Below are 21,579 nucleotides of genomic sequence, written 5' to 3'. Positions count from 1 at the left end.
TAGGGTAAGCTATTTTCTTTGGTTAAAATAAGTGTTAAATAGCTCTATATACTGATAGTACTCATCGTTTCGAGTGTTTGTTCAGTAACAGGAGTCTCCATGTCGTTCCACCTCTTTATTAGACAGAAAATGCATTTTATCCAGTCAGGATAGAGAACTCAGTCAGGATACAGATTAAACAAGTGAAATTGGAAGTGATGACACTAAGAAATGAGCTGCCAAAATTTTAACTGGAACACTATAAAAAATGAAGCTGATAAATGGGTACTCTCTCCTGATTGGCTGAGATTTTGTCACCTACCTGAAAATGTATTTTCTGTTTATTAAAGAGCTGGAGAGACGGGGAGACTCCTGTTAATGAACAAACACACTATAGCAATGATTACTATCAGAATATAGTGCTTTTAACAAAAACTTTTTGTTTTAACCAAAAAATGTCACCTACTGTGCCCTACCTTTAAATAAACGTTTTATTAATTAAAAGTTCCAGACTGTAGCTTCAAACTCTCTTTTCTTCTTTTTTTTACACTTTTTGAGTTGACACTTTCTTTGTTTTTCTGAAAGTGATTGGGACTTTTAGGCCCCATTTAAATCTGGCATTAAATGTGCATTAATGTGCATTTCATATACTATAGTATTCAGATACAGTAAGCTACATTTATAGCCTACTGTACCTGGCATTAAAATGTGCCCCTGACATATACATATATTATACACACGGAAATCATATCTCTCCTTCCCACGCACAATGTAGATTGCTATGCTCGTTAAGCTACCTCAGTTTTTTTTTGTTTCTTTCCTTGCTGACTGCAAAAGGAGAAAATCCATACAAAATAATTGGAAGCAAAAGGAGAGGAATCGTATCTTATCCTGCTGATGTGCGGCATGGTGTGTGTGTGTGTGTGTGTGTGTGTGTGTGTGTGTGCGTGCGTGCGTGCGTGCGTGCGTGCGTGCGTGTGTGTGTGTGCGTGTGTGCGTGTGTGTGTGTGCGTGCGTGCGTGTGTGTGTGCGTGTGATGCATCCTGCAGAATGCATCAAAGCACATCTGAATATTCTGAAGGACTGAAATATTTAGGCCTTTCATCCCTGAAAACAAATGCAGCATGAAGCCCTTTAAGTCCCCCCAAAACGGCACAGATTAGATTGTGTTTCCTTACATTTCAGTCAGGAGAGCCTTCCACCACTTTGAACCATCAGTGTTCACGAGGGCTGCAGGTTCCTTTGTCATGCCCAGACACACTCATTATTACTGTACCAGCAGTGGTGGAAGAAGTACTCCGATCTTTTACTTCAGTAAAAATAGCAATACCACAATATAAAAAGGTTCTGTTACAAGTAAAAGGTCTGTATTCAAAGTGCGACTTGAGTAAAAGTAAAAAATATTTTGTGAAAATAGCCGATCTACAAGTTTGCACACATCTGGGAGCTCGGTATAAGTAAATGCGGTATATCTATGTTTCGAAAATAATAATCTACAACTATAAAGTAAGTTGTTGTAACTAATGTTTTTAAATAATTGTAGTGGAGTAGATGAGAACCTACAGAAGAGAACCTGTATGAGTTGTAGTGGAGTAGAAGTTTAAAGTATCAAAAAATTTAAATAATCAGTTAAAGTAAAAGTACCTCAAAATTGTACAGTACTTGAGTAAATGTACTTAGTTCCACCACTGGCTGTAGGTTCCTCTGTCAAGCCCAGACACTCTCATTATTACCAGCCTCTTCTTCGTTAAACAAGACATCTCCATTCTATAACTGGCACAATGGAGCTCCCCTTAAGGCTGACAATTAACCTGCTAGAGCACTTCTCTTTTTTGCCCTCCTCTCCTCCCTCCTTTCTCTCCCTCGTTCAATCTCTATTAACTGCGCACTGAGGTTTTGACGATGCAAGCATGTTTAATAGTCTCAAGAGGGGTCTGGATGTTTTTTTTATTTTATCTGTCTCCAGCAGCACAGCATGACGTCGTTATGTGTGCCTACAGTATGGATGAAGGATTTATCAAGGTAATGAATTGTATATCCAGCTTTGCAATAGTTCACTTCCTCATTGTCAGGTTGCTGAGAGCTTATTGGCGCTCTGATTTATTTGGCTGCCAACGAACTCTTATTCTAGCAAATATATCCCTTCCTGGCACAGGAATGAGTAACGGAAATGTAATTTTTATTCATTAAGATGCGTTTAATCCATGTGTGAATGGCTCCGTTTTCACGCATTTGAATGGCAAATGAGGCAAGACTGAGGCTGCAATATTTTGATAAGTTAAATAATTAAATTTCCATGTATTAAGTTATTATAATAATTATTTTCTTTAAAGCTCATACACACAAAATTGGATACTCAGTGTTGTCTTACCAACCTCAAATAAGTATACAGAATAGATTTAGTAAGTTTCAAAAAAGGAATTTGCTCTAAAGCAGTTCAAATAAAGTGCAGGTATGCTCATTTAAAACTACCGGTACTTAAAAAGATGAGAAATATTCCAGCCGGCTGTTCACTGTCAAACAAGAACGTATTTTCCAACCGTAGATCTGAGATGGACAGTTTGACAGGCTTGTGATGTGATTGGAGACATCTGAGAAATCATACAACGCTCTACCTCTATCTTGTTGACAGATGTAAATTCTGCCCTTTGTCTGACAGCCCGCTGTCACGTCCTGTCACTTTCTCAGTGCATGGTACCGGCTCAACTCGACTCGACTCTACTTGCCTTTTGGGGGTTTCCATTGGGCAAAAGTATCAGGTATCTGGTACTTTTTTGGTATCACCCTCTGATTCCAAGCGAGCTGAGACGATACCAAAAGGTGATGTGGAAACACTGCAGACTACTGATTGGTCAGAGAGAATCTTCACTTGTGTGATTGCGTCCCAATGGCCTCCCCTATACATAGATTGATTGATTGATTGATTGATTGAATACTTTATTAGACAGAAATGCAAACAGCCCAGGGTACATACATTTGGGCTAAAAGGATACACAAAAAAGTCCTGGGAACTTGGAAAAGGATAACACTAAAAAGTCCTGGGGCTGGAAGCTCCTGAATACTGTTAAACTTTTAAACTAGCCATTGTAAATATAAAATTAATCAATATGAAACTGTTTTTGTTGGACTGTATGGGTAGAACACCAGTTTCCAGACTGCATTAGTGATAGCACTAGCATTTACTTTTCCATTGCTTAGCAGCAGCAGCAGGTTGGACATCATAATGACCATGCCATGAATTTCATCATTTGTGGGGCAAGGTCACTTGGCCTTTGGTATTTTTTAGGGCACAAAGGCCAGGGCAGGAAGGCCATCAAATGAAACGATCATTTAAAGTCCACATAAATAATGCATTTAACTTTAGGTTTAAGGATGATTTAATTTTGAATACATAGTACAGTATAACTATCAGTGAAATAAATACATAAATAAATAAACGCTATGGATGTACAGTATAGAATCACATTCACGCATTAGAGGTTTTGCTTTTTCCTCCCCACAAAACGCATTTTGCAGTAATGACTTTAGTTGATTTTGTAATTATTGAAAATAAAGTATTTCTTAATAATTCTTTCATGTATTATTGATATAAAATGAAGATGAACTTGATTGATGATTAATATGGTAATAAACTTTAATGTTATAATCAACTGTCATCTATCAAGTTTGTATTAATTTTTAATCATCTATTACACACACACACACACACACACACACACACACACACACACACACACACACACACACACACACACACACACACACACACACACACACACACACACACACACACACACACACACACACACACACACACACACACACACACACACACACTTTATATTTATTAGCTCAGGCACTCATGTACTTTCTCACAGGCGGTAAAACAAACAAATAATGAAATAATGGGTTTTTTAAATTGTCCTTCGGCTTCGTGAATCCTCAGTTGGACCCAAATGTCTTACATGGCCTCCAGCTATTTATTATGTGGAATTCAAAGTGGCATGTTCCCCCACCACAGCATATAGACCATGTTATCTAACCACAACCTGGGTTTCATGCTCAGCTGGGTGTTAGATGCACTCCAGAGACTGTGAACATATTATGGGCTGCGTGTGATTTCTATATGTTTCCACTTATTATTTCAACCAGCTGGCTCCCGTGTGTGTGTGTGTGTGTGTGTGTGTGTGTGTGTGTGTGTGTGTGTGTGTGTGTGTGTGTGTGTGGGTGTGGGTGTGCGTGCGCGTGTGTCAATCTATATATTGTATGTGTATACCATGTACATTTAACCCCTTGGACCCCAGCGTCCATATTCTGGGGGGAACATTAGCCAAAAACAGCAGATCTGCGTTGTGAGCTTGTAGATCAGTTATTTCTGGGAAAGAGATTGGTGTAGGCCGTAGGGTCTGTAGACAGAAAAAAGTGGTACAAGTACAGAGACAACTCAGGTCCAGTTAAATAATACATTTTTCATTTTCTTTAAAGCTCATGTGCACAAAACTGGATACTCAATGTTGTCTTACCAACCTCAAATAAGTATACAGAATAGATTTAGTTAAATAAATGAATTTGCTCTAAACCAGTTAAAATAAAGTGCAGATGTATGCTCATTTAAAACTACCTGTACTTAAAAAGATGAGAAATATTTCAGCCAGCCCAACAGTATGTTTCACTTTCAAACAAGAATGTCTATATTCCAGAAGAAAATGCCAGAAGCCCTGCAGCAATGGAAATGTTCCCAACAGAAATATAGAGTTATATATACAACTTCACCCAGACAGATAACTCCCACGTCTACTCTACCTCCAGATTTGCTCATTTTACATTGATTCAGATCAGAACAAAGCAAACAGTCAGACAGACATGGATACATGATATATCTGAGAGCTTATAGGAACACAGCTGCTGCAGCCACCACACAGTTTTACGCAAAAGGGCTATAATCATACAGCTTAAATAATAATAATAATGTTTAAACACATGACTCCTAGCATCCCTATTCTGGGGGCGAACATTGGGCAAAAATAGCAGATCTACAAGCTCACAACATGTCGCAAGTTCTCGCAACATGCCACGTTGTTAGCCTGTAAATCTACTATTTTCTGACAATAGATTTTTTTTTGCAGAAAAAAGGAGGGGACCTTGTATAGTGCCCCTTGTCAACGAAGTATACAGTACATGGTTTCTACAATCTATTGTTGTAATAAAGCACATTGTGCTATTTTGTGGTCACGTGTTAGTCTGGCATTTTGATTTCATTGACTGGGGGTGAAAGAATATACCCCTAAACCTTAACATCGGACATGAGATGGTATTATATCACAAAAGCCACAAACACACCACACAGCAGAGTATAGCTGTGCTCAATTTTCTGTAAATAATTAATATTACTTTAGGGCTCATTTCATGCATTTTATGCAAGTACTCTACTAAATAAAATAGTATTCAAGTACACTATACAGCATACAGCTTTATAAAGCAAAACTCCTTACAGAAAATCCCTTCTGAGGTATCAGCTGACAGATATTTGGTTGTAATTGAGTGTTTTTGAGAAAACAGCCCCCGCCTTAAGTTTAGGTTTAAGATATAAAAACCAAGCCTGCATGACTGTTTTATCTGCGCTCCAAAGCCAAGCTCTGATGTATACCTGTTTTCTGGACCATAAAGCCCAATGTTTCCCTCATTATGCTGTTTATATCGTTGTCACTTCCATTAAGACCCCAGAGCCAACGGCGCTTATATCAAATCTGCCTGAAAGCTCTTTAGATGATAGAAGAATGAGGCAGCCTTTAAATCCTCCACAGAACGTTCACTATGACATTGTAAGATGTTGCATCATCATCACCGCTAATAAGGTTGGGGCACGGTACTGTAGGTACACTGCTCAGGCTCTCACAATAATTCAGGTTTCACTAAACAAAGTACATCAAAGTACCTGCACACTTCATGATTTGGGCCATCTTAGACAGTAAGTTCATTACATGTCACACTGTATGATGGGAAAAGCAGTGGTACGGGGACCCCCACGGGTCCTTACGGGGGTTCTAGGGGGTACTGGAACTTAACCCAGTGAGAGAATGAATAAGACTATTCAGATCAGATCTAGCCTACCTTCAGTTATTACAAATATTAGCAACCCGTCACATCGTGCAATAATAAGACTACATTGTTAGCCATGGTCACTACAACCTATGTCAGCTGTCAGAGGATATTTTACATCAAGAAAACAAAAAGGAAAAATGCAAGACAAATTTGGACCCGGTCTTGGCTTGGCAGACAATTGTACATTTTTCAAAGGGAGCTGATAATATCTCCAGCCATTTTTAATGAAACTGTCACATTAGATTTTTAATGAAATTGGCACTTGGGATAAGCAGAATGTAATACAGTCCCCTCCCATGAAACGTGTAAAATTGCTGCAGTCATTTTCCTGTAAAGGTAGCTGTTTCTGTCAACACAAACAATGACCGTCCCTTTAATTTTAACATGCTGGTAGTGGTTATATAATGGATGGCTGGATTCAAACCCTGGTCTCCCGGAAGGGAAACCAAACATCTACTGCTCTGTCAAAGGGGAACCCCACCTTTCTTAAGGGAGCTGTTAGGCTTTTGGGATTCAAGCAGGTTTACTCTACTATAGCAGCACCAACCAGACACTGCAAGAACTTTGTAGGAACCTACAACGCCTGACGCCATGCATCGGATCACAATCCCATTTAGACCCTGACACACTACAAGGAACATTTTTTGCCACGTTTTCATCACAATGTGGAAGTTCCGCCTGGGACTCCACTAAGATGGCTGATATCGTACAGTGTGTGGTCCAGATTAGTAGGTAGGTAGAATAAGGGTGGGTGGGTGGCTAGGTACTGTAGGTAGGACAGATCAATCGATCGATCAATCTTTATTGATCCCACGAGGGAAATTCTGTCACCATGGCAGTTACAGCACTGCAGTCATAAAAGCACAAGAACACATAATAAAAACACAGCAGATAAGGGGAAAAAAAGCCAGCTACGTAAAAAAAAAGATAAAGAGAACCAAAAAAGAAAGTCATAGCGTGGGCAAGAGCCACATTAGTCATTAGTTGTGTGTTTTACGTAGACTGGCGGATATTTTCCAGCAACAACTGAGTGAGCTCTGGACACAGAATGCATTGGGGCAACCGTAGCTGAGTAGGTATAGCGAGGCCATCTGGGAATTGGAAGATCGGCGGTTTGAGAAAATACATTACCCTTCCCCTGGGGACCAGTAAATAATCCCTTTTCCCAGTTTTCAACCATTTTTCTCCTCCTAGAATTCAGGCAATTTTTTTTTAAATTGCCCTGTATATGTATGAACACATTTTAACCAATGAAACCCTATACTTCGTTGACCGGTGTCCCCCGGGGTCTATACTCCTTTTTCCCTCTACGCCAAATTTCTTTGATGGAATTAGCAGATCTCCGAAAGAGATTTGACCTCAGAATAGGGACACTAGGGTTCATGTTGTTAATTAAGACTGAAGAACATCAGGAACTGTTCGATTATGTAATGGATCTTGTTTCACTTTAACACAAAAAGTAATCTTTTATAAGGTGCAATATTTTGTGCTATCCCATCATGTGATTCAAATAGTGCTTCACACAAAATCCACATGCTGCACAAACCTTTCAATCTCAACCATTAGCTGTATGTACTGTAAAATCAACACAACAGATTTGCATTCCTATCCTAACACACTGCAGAACACATCGTACATCATGTGACCTCACGTGTGACCCCTCCCCCGTCTCACAGTGTATTTGGTATGTTCCATATCCTATTGTGCGTCCCGCTGTGATTGGTTGGGCTGTTTGCTGACACCTATGAAACCCTGATGTAAATGATGATGGGCAAACCAAGATCCTAGATGATGGAGTGAGAGGCTAATGCTATTATAAGGACCATTAGGATGTGTGTTTTCCTGCAATCAAATTGAATCTGTCTGCTCATCTACCTTCTCTGTGTTTATTAAACTAAGAAGAGCACGACAAGGGTATGATGTACACATTCAAGTCTGATGACACAGATGATGATATCAATTGTTCAGATTAATACGTCCTTCCGCATCCTACAGTAGATTATGTTATATATGCATGTGATTGAAACTGCCTTCGTCTGTATTTAGAGTAACTGTTTATACTTGTTGTACGACAGAGTCAAAACTAGCTGATGCATTTTGAGCCGTCGGACGATGGACTATAAATTAAGCATTATGATGGACTGAACATACTACAGCTCCCTGCCTTGTTACATTGTTCTCCAGTTGCCTGGTTACGTGAACTGGAGTGATTTGCACTGTCTGGTCACACACCAACTCAGCTTAGAGAACGAGAGAGAGAGAGAGAATATTCCCTGTTTACTGGCATGAAGATTTCTGACTGAGATCTACTCCTTCAATGACCTGTTTATTGATCTCCTGTATTTTCTTTCCTTGTCTGAATGCATGCTCTCCCTGGGTGAGGGACAGTGAACTCTACAGGCTGACTCACTGTTTGCTGTCAGTACAATATTGCCTAGTAGTGCTCTAATAACAGAGAGGAACAGACACATGTCTGTGCTGCTATTCATTAGGGAGGCGTTGAACACGATCAAGGCCACCTCTTAACAATGGAATCGCTTTACACTGCGGCACACTATCACTATCAGACAATAACAGGAATCAAGGTGTTCTTGTAATCAAAGCAGGCATTGTAAGCCTGCAGTAGTCCGTAGTCCTGGCAATGTGCTATGTTGAGAGGAATCGCTACAGAATGATAAAACTGTTCAAAGACACAGAACAGCTTGTAGAGTTTTTCACTCTCTGCTGGGTATGATAGTTGTTGAGTGTGTGGTTGTCATTGATCTGTGTTATATGAATATATTACCTAACATTTTTTAATTAGAAACATTTGTTTAGGAAAGAGAACAGAGAAGTTAACTTGCCTGTTCAGTTCTCAAACCCTGTCTGGAACTTGTTTTATTCTTGGTTTATTGTTTATTGATCCCCTTTGCAGTAGCTTCCATTTCAACAGGTTCCCAATCTTCCAAGGATCCACACAGAAACAGAAAAAAACTAATAAATCTACAATTCAGACATTATTATCTCCAGCTCAGTGGACTTGTGATTAGAGTGTTCGCCCTGAGTCTGGTTCAGTCCCTGGCTGAGTCACACCAAAGACTGAAAATGGTACCCAATGCCTGCTTCGCATACAGCATCAAGGATTGGCTTGGGGGTACAGTGAGTCCCTGTCATATACAGTACTAGCGTCATGTCCAGGGGGTGTACATCAAGCTGCCTTACGCTATGGAAACAGGAGATCCGTTCCTGACCCATGGGACATGGAACCATTGGTTCCCAAGGCTATACTTACTTCTTATCCAGAATGACTTACATAAGGGGCATGAACCCTAGTCAACAAACCACACGGTAAGCGGTCATTCCGGTCAAGTAAACAGAGATTCCACAGCCTGGGAATCAGCCAGACAAAGAGTCAGGACAGACAGCTAATGGGCATAAGAGTGTCCATTAACCTGTCAGTAGACTAAGCTAAACCTCAGGAAACAAAGTTGACAGGGCTGACATGTTTAGATAGCTAAATGTACATAAAATAAATTGCAATCGCAAATGTAAACACCATCAAATCCAGAAATGAATAGTTATAAAGACTTTTAAGCCTAAATATGTTTTTAAGCACACACACAAGGATTTGGAACTGTTGGGGTGAGTGCCAGTAAATAAATGCAAACTCCAACCCTTCCCCATTGCCAATTCAATGTTATTTTTGAAGTGTGAATAATTTGGAATAGTTTTGAACATTTTTAACAACACAAATCTTCTCTTGCAAAACCTGTTCAGGTTTTGCGGCCAAATACATATCAATTTAGGGGTCCTTGACATGAAAATGTCTGAGAAGCACTGCCCTAAATTGGGATGTACCCGGTGTGACCCGACTCCGGATAAGCGGTTGAAGATGGATGAATGGAGCAGACAGTGTCGTATGCAATGTGTCTCACCTGTGTCTGAGTGGCTGTTAGCCTTGCAAATCGCCGTTGTCTCGCTTTGTGTCGTGTGTTGTGGTGATGCCACACAGGAAAGTAGGGGACCCTGAAAAAGACAATCGTTTGTTTTGTTTTACATTCTAAATGGCATGGCAAGCAGCTTGTTGACGGGCGTTTTCATTTTTTTTCTGTAAATAAATATGCTCTGTTTGTCTCTCATTTGTGAGCTCAGCTATCCATGAGTCATCCATGCAGCCTCTGGCCAATCCCTTGTCACACTTGCTTTCCCTCTATCTCTCGCTTAAGTTTATTTATTTATTTACCAGAGACCGTGCACATTAATCAACATTTCAGTTTTCCACATCAAGGTAAACGTGCCAGGTTTTTCATCTGTAGTCCTTGGACACATGGATAGAGAATTATACCTTTTATCTTTTACAATTCCAAATATGACAGCTTTGCATACTCTACTGACAGAGCATGTGCATGCAAATATGTACGACTAAGCATACAAATGTAAACAAGTACAAAACACTCATGTATAAACATATGCTGATTAAAGATGGCAGGAAGTGATTCGTTTTTGGGAATGAAATGTAACTTCATTGTGTAACAGCTGGTGCAATTTTGTAGAGACCGAGAGAAGGCGATGTTTCTGTCCATTTAAAGCTGCGTACCTAACCTAAATTAGAACCGGTCTCCCGAGTGGAAGACCAAACATCTATCGCTCATCCAAGATGTAATCCCTGATTGGCATGTATCGGTCTGTCCTTCACCCTTTTATTCGCATATATGGAGAACCCTGATGTCATCAGGATGGGCATATCGGTTGAGTTGTCAGTTCTGGACAAGCATTTCTCCATATTATATGCCTATATATGGGCATATTGGTCAGATCTGCGGTTTTGGACAACCGCCTTTCTGTCCAACTTGACACCACGCACGCATATAGAGATTTTGATAATTTATAGAAAGATTAACATACTGTACTCTACCATGCAGATTGGTTAAAATAACATTTAATTTCATTAAAATACGCTCCGGATTGCATCTTCGAGTGGTGGCGCGTTATTTACAGCACTGGGGTTCCCTTTGTTAGAATCCCCGAGCACTTGAGAGATAGCAAGACATCAGGAATCTAAAAATACCATGATTGAGTGAGCAGGCGGTAGTCGCTTTTCTCCACTGGACTTTCCTGAGGCTGCACGCTGCTGTCTCAGGATGTAATATCAGACTTTTACACCAAAGGGAATCAAATCCATCTAAGGCCAGACAGTTAATTTAAACTGAGGCGGCAGAACAAGTGGGGGGATTTCATTTCAAATGACAGATATTAGAGGGCTTAATCTGTTTTGGTGAGTTAGAGGTCTAAAGTACATCAAAGGACAATAGATGAAGCGGCAATGATTGTTTGCGTCTTTGTTGATTTAGGTTGAAAGCAGTCATTTAATTGTGCCTATGAGACGATGTCTGGTCTGAATTTCTTTTTAAAATGGGGGATTTTCACCATGTGAGTAGAAGTAAAAGTACTGAAAATGGGAAATACTCCAGTAAAGTAAAAAATACCTCAAAATTGTACTTAAGTACGGTACTTGAGTAAATGTACTTAGTTACTTTACACCACTGCAGTTCATTATGCATTGTGATTGTGATAAAGCACGCATGCAAATATAACTATATAAAATGGTAAATGCTGAAATGGTGCATTCATATACAGCAGCACCTTCATCCAAAGCACTTTACAATGTGCATTACATTCACCCATTCAAACATTCATCCCATTCACACTCAGACGGCAGAGGAAACCATGCAAGGCGCCAGCCTGCTCATCGGGAGCAGCTACAATAAGGGTTCAGGAACCCTCCTGAGCCACTGCCGCCCCCACACAAAAAAAAACACCCAGACGATATTGTACATCATGCACTGTGCACATTCAGACTGCAACAGAATGCACACATACTGAACCAGGCAGAGATACCCATGCCACTTCCTGTGGTTTGTGTCTGGCAGGGGGGCGCGTTTCCAGTACTTACAGTAACAGTTGGGGAGACACCAGATAGGTTGGTTATTTTTGAAAACGCCACAATTAATTACACAACAACTCCTGTTCCCTATTGAACTGTCCTCCCAAACAGACATCTGGGCAGGAAAGATAACATGTTATTATAGCCGTTACTGGAAGTGAACAAACCAGGAGCTGTGTGGAGGCAATCTATTAAACCATTCAATCCGGGAATGCATCATCCGTGTCACTTTTGATTTCTTTGGCTATTCAAAAATCAACAAAACATTTTTGCAAATCTTTGAATAAATATATATTTAAAGCGAACATTTGTAACTCAAATCTTTGCTTCTGGGAGTCCCTGGAACAACATATTTTACAAATGTTCACTTAAAAAAATAGCAGATCTACAAGCTAATTGCGCGGCACTCGGTGCTGCGATATGAGCTTGTATATCTGCAATTTTTGAATAGCCAAAGAAATCTAAAATGACAGAGATGCGTACCCGGATAGAATGGGTTAAAACAACAAACAGCTGGTGGTGATCGGAACAGAGTTTGCTTAAGTCTGCGTGATGTTTGTAGAAACAGATGCACCATGGTTAACAGCCCATTCAAATTCAGGTACTAGCACTGCAGTACACCTTGTTTGTTTGTTTTTGTTTTTTAACCACATGAACTCTAGCATCCCTATTCTGGGCATGTCATAATAGACAAACATAGTGAGCACGTAGATTGTCTATTTTCGGCAACGAGATTTGGTGTAGAGGGGGAAAAACACGGAGGGGACCAATTACAGATCCCGAGGGGACTCCAGTCAGTGAAGTATATTGGGTTTAAGTTGTCAATCTATTATTCCATTTGACGTTTACATACAGATGGCAATAGCATCTTCTAAAATGTCGCTATTTTGTAACTAAAAGGTTCAAAATAGCGAACAACATGAATGATGTTCAATGCTGATTAATGAGTCTTACATGGAGGGAAAATGTTTGTTTATCTCCTCCACTGCGAGAAGAAAATGGGTTTAATTTGAGACAATGACTAATGGTGTGTGTGTGTGTGTGTGTGTGTGTGTGTGTGTGTGTGTGTGTGTGTGTGTGTGTGTGTGTGTGTGTGTGTGTGTGTGTGTGTGTGTGTGTGTGTGTGTGTGTGTGTGTTATTAATCATCGAGTGTGTGCCAATTAGGAAATTATTACATTTCAGCATCTGTTGTGACACAACACAATGCAATCACCTAAGACCTGTGGACTGTGTGTGTGTGTGTGTGTGTGTGTGTGTGTGTGTGTGTGTGTGTGTGTGTGTGTGTGTGTGTGTGTGTGTGTGTGTGTGTGTGTGTGTGTATATATACATACATACATACATACATACATACACACACACACACACACACACACACACACACACACACACACACACACACACACACACACACACACACACACACACACACACACACACACACACACACACACACACACACACACACACACACACACACACACACACACACACACACACACACACACACACACACACATATATCTCCAACCGTAGCAGGGCAGATCATGTTGGGTTTAATAACTCACGTTCTTAAAGTCGTCATCCCCATGGATTTAATCCTACAGTATGTGGCCAAAGGAAAGAGCGCTAAAAATAGCCCACATGGCTAATATGCCTTGAGGGAATGCCTGTTAGAAGATGTTGAAGAGAAGAAAGGCAGGAGGATGGAGAGTTAAGTAGAAAGAGCACATCTGAATACAAGACGTGGTTTCGTGTTCAAATAAATGTCAAAAGTCATGAGAATAAATAGCTTTGATCCGTACGTATGGAAATAGGCCATACATTTCTAGGCACACATTTTTGCTGAGGTCATAACATGTGGTCTTTGGATTACAAAAATATAATTTGACATCCCCCATTGACTTCCACTGAATCTTTAGTATAACTGGCATCAGCACAAACCTTGGGACATATTTCACATCATTTAACTCTGTGGGGAGTGTTTGATTTACCTTACTGGTCAGTGGTGGAAAGCAACTAAGTACATTTATTCAAATACTGTACAATTTTGAGGTACTTTTACTTTGCTTGAGTATTTCCATTGTTGTTGTACATCAGTGGTTCTCAACTTTTTCAGGGCGCGGCCCCCAACATAATCATATTTGAACTGGGGACCCCCCACCCTGACAAGAACTTGGAATTGTAGGAGTTGAGACATTTAATTTGACTCGGTTCCACAGATAAAAACAGAGGATTTACAAGCTTGCGAGGCATTGTGAGCTTGTAGATCGGCTATTTTTAGGTAATAATTGACAATTTGGCCAATGTTTGATTTTTTTCATTGTATAGTTTGTTGATTACTTTTGACGCATTAATGGTCTTTTTTTTTCTTTTTCATTTTAGCGTTAAAAAGGTCTTAAAAGTCCCCCCCACCCAAAAGAAAACATCATTGGGGGACCCCCCTGAGGATCCCGAAGAGATTTAGATTATTAGGTGACACTTTACTTAAAGGTCGGGTCTATAATGCATTTATAATGCATTATAATGCACTTATAAGGCTCTATAACAATCGTTATAAATGTTAATTACGCATAACAACTTATAACAAGATTTATGAAGTATTACTGTATAAGTGTTGGTCATAATGCATTATAAGCTCAGCAGAACAGCATGTTATAACTATAACATTTATAAAATGTGCTATAAAGCCTTATAAGTGCATTATAATGCATTATAAACGCGATTATAATGCATTATAGACCCGACCTAAAGTGAAGTGTTACTAGTTAGCAGTTATAATGAAGAAATTTGAGTCAATGAGATGAAAAGATCAGACCAGACTGCCTCAAGGTTACTGTGCAACTCCAAACACACACAGCTACTATATCAGACAATCTGAACAGAGACTTCCTGAGGCCCCTAATCGGAACTGTGTCTGGTTAACACACACACACGCACGCACGCACGCACGCACGCACGCACGCACGCACGCACGCACACACACACACACACACACACACACACACACACACACACACACACACACACACACACACACACACACACACACACACACACACACACACACACACACACACACAGACAGTAGGGACAAAATCTCAAGGCAGAACGAGTGTAGCAGGGAACGATACACTATTTGTACTGTAGTAGAGAGATAAAAGAGGTAAGGAGGGACAAGAGAGGTACAGCTAAATAGCTAAATGATCCAACAAGAAAGAAAGAGAGAGGAGATCTTTGCTGGGTCTCAGGGTAGTTGGTGCTGTGTGACTGATAAAGAGACAGCTCTCTGGAGACGCCATTGTTCCATTCTCTGTGTGTGTGTGTGTGTGTGTGTGTGTGTGTGTGTGTGTGTGTGTGTGTGTGTGTGTGTGTGTGTGTGTGTGTGTGTGTGTGTGTGTGTGTGTGTGTGTGTGTGTGTGTGTGTGTGTTCTCCTCAAAGATTCAGATTCACACACGCGCACACATGCACACACGCACACACACGTGTATGTTTGTGACAATATGTTCTTGCATCTTTGTATACTGTATGTATGTATGTACATACGTGTGTGTGTGTGTGTGTGTGTGTGTGTGTGTGTGTGTGTGTGTGTGTGTGTGTGTGTGTGTGTGTGTGTGTGTGTGTGTGTGTGTGTGTGTGTGTGTGTGTGAGAGAGTGTGTGTGTGTGTGTGTGTGTGTGTGTGTGTGTGTTCTCCTCAAAGATTCAGATTCACACAGGCGCACACATGCACACACGCACACACACGTGTATGTTTGTGACAATATGTTCTTGCATCTTTGTATACTGTATGTATGTATGTACATACGTGTGTGTGTGTATGTATGTACATACGTGTGTGTGTGTGTGTGTGTGTGTGTGTGTGTGTGTGTGTGTGTGTGTGTGTGTGTGTGTGTGTGTGTGTGTGTGTGTGTGTGTGTGAGTGTGTGTGTGTGTGTGGGGGGGGGGGGGGAGCTGGGGGGGGGACTGGAACCAAGCCAAAGTCCTTGCAGTACATTTACAGTACATTAATAGCAAGTATGAAAAAAAGACAAGGCAGGCAGTGACATATTTCCCTGGTACTTGAATAAATACTATCAACTTTTCAAGTTCTAACCACTTCCAATTATGTGAATGTCATTATACTGTGGGAAACAATGTTAAAAAGTCTTTCAAAAACAGCCAAAATAGGCAATCTACAGCTGTTTTCGACACGCGGTACCATCGTACGATGAAGTAGAAAATAGGGCTTTAGTGGCAATTATTTTTCACAATCATTAGAATAATTTCCATTAATCTCTATAAAAACAGCTGGATGAAACTAACAAAAATGTCACAAGATCCATCATTTCTACCACGTCGTTGTCCACATGTCAGCGTTCCTTGGCCAGAATCTACCCAGCCAGTGAGGAGCACGAGTCCTGTATTTGTGGATGACAATGGCATGCTTAAATAGTACATTGCTCATTGCGATTATTGGTACAGGTCAGTTATTTATTTGTAAACTAGGCCAATGCCTGTTAGGAACGCATGCCCCTCCAGTTATGCAATGCAGGTTGTATCCATTCTACCCGTTGTACCTGTTGTCAGTACTGAGTACTGTACCCAGAGGTGGAAAGTAACTGAAGTACATTTACTCAAGCACTGTACTTAAGTACAATTTTGAGGTACTTTTACCTACAGATTTTTTTTGGAGTATTTCCAATTTTCAATACTTTTACTTCCACTGAATCTCAGAAATATTGTACTTTTTACTCCACTACAATTATTTGAAAACTTTACAATATACTTTGTAGATTTGAATTATTATTACAAAACACATTTAAACTTATTTGTATTGACTTGAATTATTTGTATGACAATTAATCAACTAAAATGTCATGATCATGACAGCCCTAGGTGGAGTTAAACACTACCATTATATGACAAGACTTGTGAACTTGTAATTGAATTAAAATCCTATCAGGAATGAACTCCAAAAGTGTTGGCAGCTCCGGTATGCAATGGTTGTCTTAAACCCTTTATACTTTGTTGACCGGGGTCCCACAGAGTATATACTGCGTTGCAAGCTTGTAGATTGTCTATTCACTCCAAATGTTATGACATGCCCAGAGTAGGGATGCTAGGCTTCATGTGGTAAAGGATATATGGTCTTAAGGTCAGTTATGCATGGTGTCAGAACATGTCAGATGTTAAGGTTGACATGGTTCCTCTATATGTGTGGGAGGGGTCTTATGTAAGCGTTGGATGTCACTTGAAGACAAGAACTAAAGAGACAGCTTGTCTGAGACTCCAGCCGGTAGCATTGTCCCCCCCCCCCCCCACACACACACACACACAGAGGCTACACAGAGCAACACACATATACAAATGTATTACAACTGTGTGACTAATGTTATGCATCAGTGATTCTCATCCTTTTTCCTTTCATTGATTGGGCAACAGACCCCCATTTGATACATATATATCTTTAATCTCTAGGACCCATCAGTGTTGTTCTTACTCTGAGAACAACAATTCTGTATAATTTGTACACTCAGAGTTACAGAACAGTAAGGGTCCATTTGGTTCCTATTCCTAACTATCAACCCAGACCTTACAATGAGAACCAGTGTTATTATTATTATTATAAATAACACACACACACACAAGACCGGAGCAAGTTCCCATCTCTGTGTGTGAATATGCTCCTCTCTCTCCATAGTATCTCAAGACAGACTTGAGTTGGCTCACACCATTTTCAAATGCTTCCACCTAGCATTCTGTACATCGGAAGCGCTGAAAATGATTACAGTAGTTAACTGTCACTAACGTAATAAACGTAATTATTCCCGTTTACCAATACTACCACTGACGTAAAAAACGTTTTTTTTTTTTGTTTTTTTTTTTGACCCAAAGACCAAGGAGATATGATTTTTCGAAGATCTAGACTCCTATCCACTTCCTTGTTAACTTAAAACTTAAAAAAAACTTCTGTATCACGTACCTGAGTACTTTTTTTTTTCAATGAAAAAAAAAAAAGTGGGCAAACGCGGCCAGCAATAATTCAGGCAGTGAATGAGTTAATAAAGCAGATTTTTGCAACTCTGTAGCATTTGAAGATTGTGGAGATGTTGTCTAGCTTGAGAGACTACTCTCTCCAAGTCTGTCCACAGATTGATGCATGGAAATATTAAAAAACAATCATAATTTTCCTCAGAATCCAGCAGAGACCAAATACAAATCAGGAAATTCTTAGAATCAGTGTTGTTTGCTATCCCATTTAGTTTTACAGTTTAACTGTGAAAGACTCAAAGCACATTGAACTAATTAAGCTCAAAATACATGTACTGTACTGTAACTTTTGGCCTTCTATATCACTGTCGCAGGATAAAAAAGTAAAACTAATTGAAACAGACTTTATTTTTACTTTCTTGTTATCTTTTTGCCAGCCATAACTCGGAATAACAAGCATTTCCATGCCAGCAGGTTTGGTTTTGAGAGCGTATATTATCAGCCCCTATTTTTCATTAATACAAATTAATGGGAATGAAAGAAAAAGGAAGGAGGAAGGAGGTTAATAACTTTTATGTCCTCCTACTGCAGCTGGAATGAGAAACAGGTCATAGAACTGTGATTTATTTTAGAGAGTCATCTGGTTCTGCGATCGATAACCGAGTTGTCTACCAATCCTGAATCTTCCTTTTAATGCCAAAGCAAAGCTGAGAGTGTGTAGCAAGGCAGAGAGTTACACAGTAAAATCTAACTCAGAGGAACCAAATGGACCCTTACAGGTCCATTATATCTTCATTTAATTGGTTCTCATTAATGCTTATCATAAGATGGCACCATTTCTGTCTACTCACTCTGCATCTCAGAAGTGGGCTGTGGATAGATCAGAACTGTGCAATGACATCACTGGTGGGGATTCCAAGCTAATGAAACTACAGCCTTTCTCTTCCTTGAAATTACCGCAGACAATGTGATCAGTAGGCAAGTTTTCTAACTATCCACAGTTCAACTTTGAGACACAGAGCGTGTAGAGAGAAATGGTACTGACTTATAAAGAGCATTAGTGAGTGAGTGCATATACTGTACTGTATGTAGAGAAAAAAGGTGAATTGTTCCTTTAACAGTGAGGATTAACTGGAGCGTACATGCAGCAGTGGGGGGTTGGAAGCGTGAGCCTTCAGTGAGTGTTTTCTATCCTGTGTGCAGCGTACTGGAGAGCGGGCTTTGACTTAATGAGGGCTGCGTGATTCACGCTGTGCTATGCACGGTTCTGGTTCAGCAGTGATTGACCCGGATCCTCAAGAGGATGAGATACTTGGCCTCTTATCTGCCAATGCATGCATTACTTTTACATCATGGAGCTTTTCTCTGACGTTCTGGTCATATGAATATCAATTACGACAATACCAGAGTGGTTTAGAGAGAGAGTGGTGATAACTGTTCACTCCAATGGACCAATTATTTTACGGCTATAGTCGATCATGGAGCCTCTCAATACTTTCTGGAGGTTAGCAGCAAACACAAGCAGCACAGTAGATTTAGAGCCCTGGGGGACCCCAGTCAATTACTGCAAATACAGTAGATACTGTACTTTAGGATTTAAGTGGTTAAAGAATCAGATATTATCATCACATCTGAATCAATTTAATGTGTAACAGGGACTATCTCTCTAAACTATAAAGCACATTGAGCTACAGCCTGTGTATTAAAGGTGCTATACAATTCAAGTGTATTATTAGCATCATTTTTGTAAGTCTTCTGTGTCTTCCGTTGCCAGTGGAGTTGGAGTCAGAGAATGCTCAGAGGGTTCCGGGAGCGGGGCCGCCTGGGGCCCCACCCCCTCAGGTCAAGCTGAAGGAGAGACAGAAGTTCTTTGAGGAGGCCTTCCAGCAAGACATGGAACAGTACCTGTCTACGGGCTACCTGCAGATCGCTGAGAGGAGAGGTGAGAGCTTTGACTAGTACAGGTTAAGAACCTGTTTGTTGCCATCCAAACACAAAAACAGCTTGAAATGGAATGTTTCTTGCAGCCTGTGATGTGTCTGCACCTACCCAACAACCCCTTACCAAGCATTAACCTGAAAATATTCAAACCTGGGATTCCATATCAGACGATTGAGCTGTGATAGCTTTCTCAAGTAGGGCTCCACCACACACTCCCAAGTGCCTGTCACTAAAACACACAAGTAGAGCCATTACTTTGAAAAATGCCACTAGGCCATATAAATGTAGACTTCCAGCGGGATTGTAATAGAATTGCACAGCAGTTTACCTCGTGCATTACTGCCAAAAACCCAGTGCTAAAATACCCGTAGGACACACTGAAATGAGGGAGGGAATGAGATATGCGGCCTGCTCTGAAAGATCTATGAGACTCCATTGGCCCAGCTGTTTGTGATGTGATTTTTCCCCCGTCTGTTACTTGTCTATCCCTTAATCCACTGGAAACAGCTTGTTAGAGGGGATGGGGGTGGATAGAGAGGAGGAAAGATGGGGAGGGAAAGAGCTAGATTCTAGAGGCTACAGCAGTGATTCAAGGACCCCCAGTTTGATATGCATTAGGCCGAAGACCCCCATTTGACATGATTTTTATCTAGCTGGGACCCCAATCTACACTGTAAAATCCACAGTGTTAATTTAACTCTGAGAGGGGTTACTGACACATAAGGGTCCTTTTGCTTCCTAAATATCAAATCAATATCACTCAGGGTCTATGTTGAGAACCAATGGGTCACACTATGTTTAAAGGATACCTAGCTATACACACATAGACTGTGGGTGCTGTGTTAAAAAAACATAACGATGAAGAGGTAGAACCTGCACACTTTATTTTAAAAAACTGACGTTTCGATCCATTGTGGATCTTCTTCAGGTCAGTTTAACATGCACAGCACACCTGTACTGACATTGTTCTTAATTTTAAGAATTCGTTGTGCGAATTCTACCTCTTCACCTTACCTGTGAATTGTTGTCCATGAATAGATAGATAGGTTTACTGTGGCTTGACGTGTAGCAAACACACTTCACGTGGAATGTGTTGGCTGCTGTGCAATTACAATTATCTTAAAAAAAACATTATCACCAGCAACGTTACTACCAGTGGTGAGACTGGTGAGACGATATTTTACTAGGAGAGAAAATAACATCTGGAAATGAGGCTATTATGTGAGACAACCTGAGTCTGATTTGACTTAATGACACAAATCTGCATACGATCACTGCTAAAACAAACAGTATGCAACAGTATGAGATATAGAGATGGAAGGAGAGACAGGCAAAGAGGAGAAAAGAGGTCCTTTAAAGGGCTGAGGTCATTTCCTCTGCCTCCGGGCTCTGATGGGAAAACCATAGATATACCTGTATAAACATAGATACCGCCGTGCCTCCTAATGTATGCATTCCCCACGTACTGTATGTCTATTGAATCAGGAGGTCTCTCAACAATTAATAATAATCATAACTCGCTGAATTCTCAACCGATTTTCTTTTTTGGGGGAAAACTAAAAACATCCTTATTTTGTTCTGTCCTGCTTTGTTTCAAATGCCAACGCTGACCCCGCAGGTACAAAGGGCTAACGACAAAGTTTGGAGCTTTTGTCTCTCAATCT

General features: G+C 40.4%; 1 protein-coding gene across 1 annotated transcript in view; it reads left to right on the top strand.

The window, feature by feature from the left end:
- dtnbp1b (dystrobrevin binding protein 1b) overlaps window positions 1–21,579 on the top strand; it is a gene marked incomplete at both ends in the record, with an annotated part of 84,092 nt that overhangs the window by 57,512 nt on the left and 5,001 nt on the right. Inside the window, one exon of the mRNA XM_080442628.1 lies at window positions 19,749–19,916. Within this exon, the coding sequence (XP_080298754.1) occupies window positions 19,749–19,916 (168 nt within the window). The remainder of the gene's footprint in view (window positions 1–19,748; window positions 19,917–21,579) is intronic.

Source organism: Gymnoscopelus braueri, assembly GCF_963280865.1.
Source record: "Gymnoscopelus braueri genome assembly, chromosome: 11".
In the NCBI taxonomy this organism is placed as follows: Eukaryota; Metazoa; Chordata; class Actinopteri; order Myctophiformes; family Myctophidae; genus Gymnoscopelus; species Gymnoscopelus braueri.
This window is presented reverse-complemented; position numbering and strand designations above follow the sequence as displayed.